Genomic DNA, 13,037 nt, shown 5'->3' with positions numbered 1-13,037 from the left:
CTTCAGCGCTTGGAGGGCGGGGGAGTAGAGGTGGTAGTGAATCGAGTGCACAGGTGAATAGGCTGTTGTCTGGGGAGCAGGTTAGAGTTGGTGAATAAAAATTTCCCTTTGTTTCCACGAAACGATTATATTTTCCACACTGCAATGGCGTTTTATGTTGCGGTTGCAATACGGTATTTATTTTCGTAGAATTTGAGGAAAAAATTACTTATAATAAAATTGTTTAATTTTATTTAATTGTTTCCACGAAACATATCACTTTTTGAAAGTTTACGCCACTCGTCGCAGACGATCAAGGAACGCATCGTGTGAGGCCCGCATGTGCGTTTCTATTATTTTATAAGAGGCCATCAAATGTCGCTTTAGGACTTGCACAAAAAACATGATGTCTTAGAGCAGCCGCGGCCTCCAATATACTCCTGACAGCGAAATTCAGGTCCAACGGCCTCCAATATACTCCTGATGCGGCCTCCAATATACTCCTGACAGCGAAATTCAGGTCCAACGTACTCGCTGGTTACTCTTAGCTCGAAATGACCCCTGAAACCCCCTTAGTTGGGTTTACCTCACTTTTTGAGCTGCGGCGTCTAATCCTGTCGTCAAACCCAACCCCTGGTATCAAAATAATGATGTGCCCACGGTTCGATGACGTTTTGTAGAACTGATTCCCAATACGTATTTTACATTATATTATTTTTACTAACAATTCGGCCGTTACAAATATTCAATTTAAATTATGTCCTACTGGTCTCCAAAAGGTCAAGGGGGGGCAATAACAAATAAATATTAATATTGAAAACATAAAAAAACTCCTAGGATTTGTTAAAGAATGTTTTGGAAATCCTCAAAATTGTCCGATTTTTTTTTGTGACCCCTCAATTTTTTTTGGGCAAAAAAAAACCGTGGGGTGGGGGATACATAATTGTTTTTAAATATTTGTATCGGCCTTAGGTTTGATTTAAAAAAATGAACTTACGTTCCCAAGTTCTTTTTTTTTTTTTTTAATTCTTTATTTAGGTGTTTTTTTAATTCTAGATTAAGTTCAACACCGGCGTTCCCAAGTTCAAGGATTATAGTACTGGATGGTTTTAGATCCGTACAAACTTATATTGGCGACCTCAGCAAAATTTGCGCCGAGATTCCAACAGCCGAGATCCCGAGAAATTTTCATTATCGAAAATTGGTAGAGTAGAGTGGGGCAAGAGTGCGCGTGGGGTAAGAGTACGTTTTCGATTTTTTAAGTAATAAAAAAAAGGTAAACTAGCAACACTGCATCAGTTTGGCAGGTATTCTGGCCAACTATTATCATGTGTAATTGTAAACGATTTGAATAAACAACAAGGGAGATATGGAGTTAGATAACTTTTTGGTCATTTTGCTAAAAATAATGATAATTCTCGCGTAACATATGATTACGGCTTATAAACCGAAACCATGATTTTTCATTTTCTGGCATAAACGATTGCTTTGTAAATTATTCTTTATCGTAGGTAAAACTCCGTACTTAATATCTCTTAAGAAACACTTTTATTGCTGTTTTTAGTGAACGTCTCATGAACCATTTGCACCATAGTGGTTTTTAAGTCCTTTGTTGGCGCCCTTAACTACCATGCGGAATGTTTGCTTTGGTTTTTAGGCCGTTCACTTTATATTGTTTATTTAGAAAAACTAGCTTCAAGTTATTTCAAAATGTATATTCTTACTTGGTTTTTGATATATCGCATAGCAGAACTACTCTGGCTAACAAATCTAAACAAATCCGATGATGTTACTAGCTTTGAGCAAACGGCTTAAAAACCAGACGTGTTGCCGGTAATGCGAGTAAACGGCGCAATTTTTGTTTTAGCTGAAATTTTGTAGATTTCGAATGGTTTTTCAATTAATCTTAATCTGCTGTTAAAATATAACCATTTACGTATAGTATTGACATGGTTTTGGCAATGAAATGAGTTTCAAATTCAATAAATGAATTAAATTAGTCATAGAAAACTTGAACCTCATTTTTCTCGATTCAGCGTTGTTGGTTTTTCGGCCGTAATCATATGTTGCTCGAGAATTGATCATCTGAATGATAATTTCATTTAATCAAAAGAAACATTCATAAATTACGCAACGTTTAGCTGGGAGGGGTTGTGAGATGTGTTACGATCCATATAATTTTTAAAGGATTCATACAAATAGTGTAAGATAGAGGGGGGGGGGGTGATGAAATAGCTAAATTTTACGTTACGTGATTGGTAGACTTTCTTTAAGGAAAATGCCTTTGTATACGCCACGCGAAACCTGATATATATTTTTACCTCTGTAGTTTTTTGTATATATAGGGTAAGAGTGCGTTTTTCACTTGTCTTGCAATAAGGGTTCTACTAAAACGAATCTCAATCATTTCAATATTTTTTCCACTGGGTAACATGAAGGGAGAGTATATGAATCATCGACACTGATTTGATATGCAGAAGCTTGCTTAATAAGGGCCACATGATCGATTGAAAACTAAGTGCGTACTCTTGCCCCACTCTACTCTAATTTCTTTGCCGAAGTTACGTTAATATTTTACCAAAATTCAGCAAAATTGAAACGATTACCGATGACACGGTAAAATGTTTATCGAAGTTCGTCGAAATTATTGCCGAGTAACCGGCTGTCGGATTCTCGGCAATCGTAAAATTTTGAAATTCAAGTGCGTACGTTTCCTTTTTACAACTAAAGAAATAATAACAATAAAAAAGAAAATAATTCTGACCTGGATATGGTTATTATTTTTTTTTAAAATCTCCACCAAGATCTCCACACAAATTAGGTATAATAAAATTATTTGTTTTTTTTTGCGAATAATTGTGAATAAGTAAAATATATACAAATGTACCGTTTTGATTTATATTCCGAACACGTTTCGTACTTTGAAATGATTATTCCGACTTTGTCACTGAATAGGGGGAATGACGGCTTTGGCAGGTTTTGTTCTATTATTGGCAGGGGGGTTTTATGACTGATTATGCTCAAATTTGGCCTAATTATTCTTTACATGTCAAAGAATATTGTGGCCAAATTTCATAAAATTTGGTCGACAAAAACCTCCCTGCCAATAATAGAACAAAACCTGCCAAAGCCGTATTTTTCCCTAATTTTGTTTGAAAACATTTTTTCTAGCTTTTTTTCTACAATCCGTCTCATGCATGCCGTCGAATAACATTGCATGCCTTTTATATATTCTTCCATGGCGTTCTTTTCTTCAAATCGCATAGAATAAACACGCGACTTTTGGTGCTGAGTGATGGGTAGTGCCAATCCCACGTTTCTACTATAGAGACCCGCTCCATTCCGTTACCATCACTTCACTGAATTACTCATTGAGATTAAGGGACTGAAAATTTGCTATAGGGCATGCTAGATACTCTGCTCCTGTATATCCTTTAAACCATGTTTCAAAGTGTAGAGGTTCCGTTATCGTTTTTTTTATTCCAATCCACGATAGTTTCCGGTTTATTCGCTGCGATACGGTAATTCCTTCGTTTTTACCGGTTGCATTTTTCACAGTCCGTTTAGTTTATTTCCGTTGTTGCTATCCTAGTGGTGTAGTAAGTTGATGGCAATTTTGTTGCTGGGTATCTGGGAACTGGAAATAACCAGCAGGGATATTTTTTTAACCTTGTCGGAAGGATACGGCTGCTTCGCGCTTCTGTTGCTTGGGGCTATAATTTAACCATAAATACACAGGCCATGTGCAGTGACTATTTATAGCGCACCAAAGTGGGATGGGCTGTTATGATGCTCAAATATTATTGCACTTGAAGTATTTCTACCGAAAACATATTAAGCACCTGCCAAATCGACCAGCAAGACATCAAATAAAAGTCGAACTGGATTATTGAAATAGCATTTACACAGGGTGGTGGTTCGATAATTTATATTGTTCGACAGCGAAAACATATAACAGGGCAGATGCATCTATATTAGACAAACACAGCTAAATGTCTACATTTGATTTTTGCATTTTTCTATTTTTATGCTGCATACAATACAATTTAAACTAATCAATATTTTCTCTTCCTTTCAGAATTATTCACGAAAGTGGCTTCACGTCAGAGGATTTCAAACAGTATCGGCCAGTAGTATATAGCAACACAATCCAATCGTTAGTGGCAATACTGCGGGCGATGCCCAACCTCAGTATTGCGTTCGGAAATAATGAGCGAGAGGTAAGTCTGTTTCGGAGCAAGAGTGGAAAGATATACCCGGCAGTAATTCGAATCCTGAGAAGTTATTCAATGAAACCACAAACGAAGTTATGCCTGTTTGACTATAATCGTAAATGATGGATTGACGTCAAGTGCAATCGTTATGTGGTTTCTTAACCTGCAATGTCAAGTTCGATTAAACTATATGAATAAGATAGTTTTTGATGAGATTATGTGATGAGTTTGAGGCTTTAGTTATTTTCTGGAATGTACAGAATTTCAATTCTGCAACTACCGTTGGGATCAATCAAAATGCTTTCAAATGATATCTGTGGCAGTTGAAAAACACGTTTATTTTTATATTGTAGCACTCCAAATAATTAGTGGAATTAAATGGAGAGTACTAAACTCGTCTTAGACGGTTGAATACATTCCACTAAAAAGAACTTAAAATAACTGTTAATAACTGTAGTGCTTAGAGAACACTAAGCTGCGAGGCGGCAATGTCCCAGTGGTGGATATAATGCCAATAAGAAGAAGTTTAAGAAGAAGATTAAGTTTCTATATAATTTGGAAGCAACTGCTACTGACCACCAGTGGTGCGAATTTTCAGTCTCAGTGACTGTTTCAATATCCACTCTGCACTTATGAAGAGAAAACTTATAAATGAAGGGATAACTGTTGCCAGATATAGAACACGGGTGCGGAAACTTAATATAATCCACTGTTATGCGCCAACCGATGTTGCCGATCTGCAAGACAAAAGTAGGAACTTCTACAGCCAACTCAATGCCGTCGTATGTAGAATTCCGAAGGGTGATATCCAGAACTTTATAGGGGACTTACATAAATGCGAAGATTGAATCCATCACATCGAACCATGAGCGCATCATAGGACGCCATGGCGTAATGTCGCAGCATTGGCATACTCAGAGGCTCATGGCGGCGCAGCCTCAATATTTTTTTACATACATACATAAAAAGACATTTCTGTCTGGTTCTGGACTCGAAAACTACTAGGTTTTTCGAGCCAGATAAGGTTCTTAAGATGGTTCAATATCCCTCCTCCCTCTGGAAGGAGGATAAATGAAACACAAATGTCTACATAACTCAAAACATAAATGTTTTTATGATGGATCGAGACCCCTTCCCGCTCTAGAAAGGCCGGCTCATCTTCTGCTTCTTCTTCTTCTTCTATATATGAAAATGAGTTTGCATTTCTTTTGAGGCATTATAACTTACGAACGGGTGGACCTATGATTACCACACTATTTTTTTTTTCGTTTCGTCGTAGGATCAGCTCTGTTTATATATACAAAGAGTTGGTGCATTAGACGGAGAAAGTTGTAAAATTGTCCAATTGCAACAGCTTCATGAGTTCTGAAGAAAGCCATCAAGCTCAAACCGATCTAGAGTGCGACGCTGCTATATATTAAATGATTGACAGATCAAAAATAAAACACGAGCGAGATCGGGCAGGTTCGCCTAGTAGATTCAAAAGTATAAGATTGCTAATGTCGTTCCTGTTCGCGTGACTAACATCTAGGTTACTTCGACCTGGCAGCCAAAGTACCGGTACTACAAGTGTCAAACCGATGTTGGTGATGAAACCAAATATGCACTACAACATGATGCATAAATTATAGCCAATTGAAGCTTGTTGAAGCATAATTTGACAAAATAATTTAAATGATTACAGCGCCACTAGCGTTCTACTACTTATGCTTCTACTGTTCGCCTATAGACCGTTCCGATAATAATAAATTGATTTGTTTCTTATTTTTGTGATTTTTTTTTCAGCAGTGAGCATGCATGTTTACAAAAATAAGCGACGAAATTGGTGCCGTATTCCTTTGTTTCGCGATGAGATGAATATATGTTCAGTGAGATGGAGATCAGAACAGTTCCCCTAGTATCGAGTATTCGAGAATGTTTAGAATATTTATCATGTTCTATAAATTTTTACTTACCATTGTTTTGAGGGTTTTGCACAGCATGTTTTTCAGCTGTTACTTAAAAATTTTCATAAATATTTCTGCTTACTCCATACGATCTGATTTAGGCACTCATTTAACAAGCATTATGGATTTTAAAACTTAAATAATTGCAATCGGACGAGAATTAGAACAGTTTCAAATTAACAGCGACTACACCCAACCAGCGGATGGCAGATTTTAATACGGTTCTGCATGAGAGCCTTACAGAAACTAATTGGGCATATACAATTTCGGAAGATTTTAATACAATTGTTGCATTGAAATTATACAGATTTGTATTATTTTAATACAATATTTGTATAAAAATCTTACAGATTTGTATATGCCATGATATGATTTTATACAATAATTGTCAGATTTGTTTTTTGGGTGTAGCTTCAAAAATCTTCAAAAATTATTCCGAGCTCTCGTTTTCACTAATGCAACCAGTTTTTACTTTTTGGAGCAATGTGGTCTGTGTCATTAGTGTCCAGATCAAAACCAACCACGATATACCGCACCTAAAAATCGTCTGATTCTTAAGCCATATCCGTACTCATGACGATTATTTCATTTTCGAAATAATCTTAGAGGTTTTTCGGAATTTCCAGGTCATTGAAATCATTTTTCAACCAGATCTCGTCGTTATTGCAACAATACAGCTGTATTATGCAGCTGTAGAATGCTGTAGTTTCTTCGAACGCAGTCAATACGATTGATTTCAACTCGATGAAAGACGAAATTCGCCGCAGTGTTCTCGACGAAATCAAGTTTGAAATCCAAACCAATTTCAAGAAGTTGATCGAAGCAGTGCCAAAAACCCCTGAGTTCGAAGAAAGAAACGCTACACGTAAGGTTTTTTGGAAACCGCCTCTCCAATCCAGATTGGAGAGCGTCCCGAACATTCAGATGGAAACGACAACCACAGAGCCGAATTCCTCCGTGACGCAGCATCTGCATCATCCCCCTGCAGTTTAACGGAATCGTCGCCGACTACACTAATAAGGCCACTAACTTCGAACGGTAATCAACTGAATTCCATGACACTGTATTATCAGAATGTAAGAGGGCTGCATACCAAAACCAGCGAATTGTATCTTAAGTTGTCCAGCTGTGACTATGATATCATAGTCCTCACCGAAACATGGCTTCGCCCTGACATGTCCAGTTCCGAATTCGCATCCAATTACTCTGTTTTTCGCTGTGATCGCAACGCAGCTACAAGTAATTTAACTCTCGGCGGCGGAGTACTTATTGCAGTGAAGGAAACGTTAAAATGCACATCCGTTAAACTAATCGACAGTGACCATCTTGAACAAGTTGCCGCACGCATCAAACTACCCTCCTTTTCGATCTTCGTCTGTGGTATTTATCTCCGACCAAATTCCAGTCCGGCTCTTTATTTATCTCACTCAGCGACCGTATCACAGATTTGCAATCAAGCCCAGGATTCCGACATAATTGTCACCGTAGGTGATTACAATCTTCCTGAGTTGACGTGGTCATTCGACGAAGACATAAGTACTTGACTTCCAATTAACGCCTCATCGGAGCAAGAGATTGTCCTTGTCGAATCGATGGTTGCCTCTGGATTGCATCAGATCAACTCCCTGCATAATTCAAATGGCCGTATTCTAAACCTGGCATTCGTTAATGAGCCCAACATAATTGAATTTCTTGAACCACCTACTTCCCTACTTCGTATCGACAACCATCATAAACCGTTTGTTCTTCTGATCAGTGTGAATGACAACAACAGAAATACCGATGTTCCGAATCACGACGACGGTTTTGACTTCCGACACTGCAACCACAGACAAACAGACATAACACTTGTCAAATTTCCATCGTTCACTGTTTTACTGGTCAGTTCAAATAATATTAGTTGGCCAATCGATCACTAGGGGCGCGCACATCGGATTTGCTAGAGTTTGACGTTTGCTCACTACCGCCATCTGGATCGTGATTTGCCCAACTAACTGAAATCAACAGATGTCGTTAGTGTTTGAACGACGATGAATTTGATAAGTGAATGTTCAATGTGTTATGTCTGTTTGTCTGTGCTGCAACTTTGCTGATCTTAACAACGCCATTTTGTCTATCGACTGGACAGAATCCTTCAATGGCAAGAACACTGATGAAACCGTATGCGTTTTCTATGACAAACTATATGGTATCTTAAACGAGTACGTCCCGCGGAGACGAAAGCCAATTCCCTTCAAACATCCCTGGTGGACATCAGAGCTGCAACAGCTCCGGAACGCACTACGGAAAGCTCGCAAACGATTCTTTCGCACACGTTCTGCAGACAACTGGAACAGCCTCCGCTCAATAGAATCAAGCTACACCGAACGTCAAGAAGCCGTACTCCGTGACTATGTCGCTCGCCTGGAAGAAACTGCTAAACACAATCCGTCCTCGTTTTGGTCGTTCATACGCAATCGTAGGCAATCAAATGCCATTCCTACCAACTTGACGTTCAAAGATCATTCAGCTGATACACCGCATGATTGTGCAAACCTTTTCGCCGATTTTTTTGATGGAGTTCATGGTTCTTCTTCGCCGAATTTTGCTACCGAAACTCTACGAAACGTTCTTCCTTTCGATGTTAACCTACCACCTTTAGTCGTTTCGCAAAACGATGTCCTCGCAATATTGAAGAAATTAGACATTTCAAAAGGACCTGGTACGGATATGCACCGTTGGCAGTGATCTTCAATAAGTCATTGCAAGAAGGACCATTCCCAGAACTATGGAAAACGGCCACCATCACTCCGATATTTAAATCGGGTGACAAACACAAAGTCGAAAACTACCAAGGTATATCTATTTTATGCTGCTTGGGAAAAGTCTTCGAAGAGCTTGTCCATAACGTATAGTACGCCGCATCTCAGCCACTGCTATCCGATTTTCAACACGGTTTTGTGAAGAAGCGATCGACCACATCGAACCTAATGTCGTATGTGAATTATATTTCGAAAGAGATCGAGGCTCGACATCAAGTAGATGCAATATATTTCGACTTCTCTAAGGCCTTCGACAAAGTTCCCCACGAGCTCACTATCCAGAAATTCAAATATCTGGGTTTTCCCGACTGGATAACACAATGGCTGCACTCATATTTAAGTGGAAGAAAGGCCTTCGTCAGATTGAATAGCTCTCGTTCATGCGCGTTTACCATTACGTCCGGTGTCCCGCAAGGAAGTGTACTTGAACTTTTAATCTTTGTACTGTTTATAAACGACCTATGTAGTCGGCTAAAATCGGGCCAGTTACTGTATGCTGACGACCTAAAAATATTTAAAGTAATCTCATCGCATCTCGATTGTTGTGCGCTTCAAGCCGATATAGACGAACTCCAACTGTGGTGTTCGGAAAATGGAATGGCTCTCAACATAAGCAAATGCAAAGCTATATCGTTTTCTCGCCGAAATACACGTATCGAAAATGGGTATACGATAGGTTCCACTCAATTAGAACGTGTAGATTTGATCCGCGATTTGGGGGTGACCATTGATACCAAGCTTCGTTTTAATGAGCACATCAGCAAGACTACCGCGAAAGCATTTGCTGCATTGGGTTTCATTCGTCGAAATACAAAGGACTTCACGGACATCTATGCACTCAAAGCACTGTACTGTTCAACGGTGCGAAGTATCTTGGAGTATGCAGTATGTGTGTGGTCCCCATACCACGTGACACAATCTATCAGGATTGAAAAGGTTCAACGATGTTTCATCAGATACGCCCTCCGTCGGCTTCCCTGGAATGATCCTGTAAACCTCCCGGACTATTCCAGCTGCTGCAAACTTATAGGCCTGGAGACACTTGCGCTTCGTCGGATTAATCTGCAAAGGCTGTTTGTTTTTGATATTTTAAAAAATGTCGTGCGGTGTCCATATTTATTGCAAAACGTTACGTTTTATGCTCCTTCTCGGCATCTGCGTGAACGCGATCTTATTATGTTTCAGCGTCACAGGACGTCATATGGTTTTAACAACCCTCTGGAAAACTGTTTTCCGTCGTTTAATAGTGCAAGTGCTGCTTTTGATTTTAATGTGTCTAAACTAGTTTTTAAGAATAGAATAAGAAATATTAGATAAGAAGCAGTCAGAGGAGTTTTTGACCCTTCCTTCGGAAGTGTCTATAATTTCACTTTGTATGCGTTACGCAGGTGTGTTACGTATTAATCTATCAAGAAATCTCGTTAATTATTAAATAAAATGTATGGTATTTGAAACAAATTCACTTTGACATTGAAAATATAATTATAACAAATGATATGATATGGAATTATGCCTATTTTTCTGATTTGTTTCAAAGAAACAAATGATTTTTATTGAGGAACATATAGAAGCATGTACAAAAAAATCTTCTCAGAAAAGCAAAAACGTAAAAATTGAAAGGGATTTCAAAAATTTCTTCAGTAGAAGCTAGATAGCAAATGTGAGCATGTTTTGAGACACTAATAGATCACTTGTATGAATGTATGTGTGCGTATGTGTGCAAATTCTGAAATTTACTACCATAAAAATCTCGCTCATTTTTAAGGTATTTAACAAGTTTAGTTTTACCAAATTAGGCATCCATAAGGTGAAATATATGTTATTATTGAACGCTATTGAGTTTCGCTCAGATCAATGACTGATTAAGTTAGTTCTGGATTAATTAATATCGAGGTCTCTGAAAATTACGAGTACAATATATGCAACCAGCGTTACGATAGTTGCTAACCATGTCACAATAGTTATTCAATCCGACGAGCGCCTTATAGATAGGCAGCATGAAGTACAGTACGTTATCATTCGTCAAGTTATCACTCAACCCAAGACACCGCCTTTGGGTAGGCAATTATTTTGTCACTTTCACGGTAAATCGCCGTGGGGAGCTGAGTAGTTTTATCTCGTCTTAAATACTAGTCTGGAAAAAAAATCTTTTTAACTAAGGAAGGGTCAAAATCTCACTGTAGGTGGATTAATCTGGGTTTTATAATTCAAGACGAAGAAATAAATAAATAAATTATGTATCTGTTTTGAATATTATATTGATCTAACAGTCATACGTTTTTTTCTAGCTAATTTACCAAAAAAAACACGTTCCAAAAATAACCCATTTTGAGCAAAAAAAAAATGTTTGGTCAAACCTTCATATTTTCTTAATTTTAAGCAAAAAATTCGGAACTAATACCTATATCATGTGAAAGAGTAGGATGTAATCTATAAGAAGAATCAATATTTCATGAAATATCAAACGCAATTCCAATTGCCGACTATTTCTTAGTGTATTTATAATTATCGGAATGGTCTATAGTATACGAATAAAACAAAAATTTCTGCATAACATGGGAACTAATCAAACGAATGGAACCAAAGTTGGCATGTGGAGGTTTTTGAAAACTTTTGGAGAAATGTTTCCATGATGTTTCAAGACCCCATCCCACTCTAGAAGGGGGGGGGGGGTCATATACAAACAAAACACTAACTTCTACATAACTCGAGAACTAATCAAGTAAATCTAATTTGGCATGGAATGCATATTGACGTTTGCTTTACAAATTGAAAGCGAATCGTCAATATAAAATAAATGTTTGTGCTAACTTAAATTTTCAATAAAAAATAAATGTTTGTGCTAACCAGGTGCTAACTAATTAATTTTATGCGAGACGAAGTTAGACGGAAATCTATCCTGGCAACAGGTTAACACGATACCTGGACATCGCTCAGGATGGAGATCTTTCAAGTCGGCTCTTGGCACCACTGGATGTGTACAGGATCCATAAGTGAGTAATAATGAATATAAAAAGAAGAAAGAAGTAAATACGTAACTTTCAATATCTTGGCAGTCGAATTGCGCCAGACCGATACACTGGGATTGGCATTCTACGCCAGCGGCACATGTTACGTTCTATTGAAGAAGACTTAATGACGTTAAGATACAGCCGGAAACGATGAAGTTGGTAGTCCCGCCACATATCCATAGACGCAGTTGAATACTGCAAAATACACACACTCGCTGGACACAATCGCAGCGTGCACTGGCTGAAAGTGACCTAGGGAGGCGGACGAAATACGATGGGAATCTTTCAATGTAGTTTTGTTCCAATTAAGGAGGATTGTCACCGTGTACTGAACGAAAGCAGCTGACAAACAAATTTGCTGTTGCGATAGGTGGTCAGGAGAAAAGTGTGCAATATTTGATGTTAATGTATGGATGGATCAATTTGTTTAAGTTTTTTGATGACTTTCATGGAATCGACAATGCTGCATTCTGGTATACTCCTCTTCAGCAAACCGCAGATTGGTCCCGTTCGTTTGAATACTATTTTGGTAGAACATTTTCCTGCATTTTCGCAAATAGTTGGAAAGATTCCGGTGTTGTAGCGTCCACCAGGGTTGATTGAGCCACTTAGATGGTTGCACATTTCGTCTGGCACTCTTTCTCTGATGATCTGTTTGATGGTGCGAAAGCTAGATATTAGCACAGATCATCCATCGCAAAAATGATGGTTAAAATTATTATTTATGAGAAAGGTCAATTTTAAGAAGAGTAGAAGGAGACTCAAAGAGATCTATGATGCAATGATGCACGCATCTCTTACGAATACCAAAGCAAGATGTATACCCTTCGCGTTTTGAATATGATCTGATGCATTCAGGAGGATAACAACGAGTCCACGACTCAGATAGCCCTCATTTCCGTTCCGTATCCGTTAACTTTGAAACGTTTGTGTTGCGCACATAACGTACAGCAGCTTAAGTGCCACTCTCGGGTTAGAGAGACTGCTGACGCTTTCTACAGGTCCGGCTATAAGACTCTGTTCTAGGGCGAGTTTACTAAGTGGTTCAAACACTGGATTGTCTCTGACCAACCGAAACGGAAGCGA

At 38.4% G+C, this 13,037-nt stretch overlaps 1 protein-coding gene across 17 annotated transcripts in view; it reads left to right on the top strand.

The window, feature by feature from the left end:
• The window catches only part of LOC134211602 (G protein alpha o subunit), a 249,645-nt gene that overhangs the window by 66,551 nt on the left and 170,057 nt on the right, over nucleotides 1–13,037 (top strand). For all 17 annotated transcript variants that reach the window (XM_062688643.1, XM_062688636.1, XM_062688634.1 and 14 more), the window contains one exon: nucleotides 4,058–4,199. In XM_062688643.1, the coding sequence (XP_062544627.1) occupies nucleotides 4,058–4,199 (142 nt within the window). The remainder of the gene's footprint in view (nucleotides 1–4,057; nucleotides 4,200–13,037) is intronic.

This window comes from Armigeres subalbatus, chromosome 2 (assembly GCF_024139115.2).
Source record: "Armigeres subalbatus isolate Guangzhou_Male chromosome 2, GZ_Asu_2, whole genome shotgun sequence".
Lineage (NCBI taxonomy): Eukaryota > Metazoa > Arthropoda > Insecta > Diptera > Culicidae > Armigeres > Armigeres subalbatus.
The sequence above is the reverse complement of the archived record's forward strand: the minus strand, read 5'-3'. Positions and strand labels throughout refer to the sequence as shown.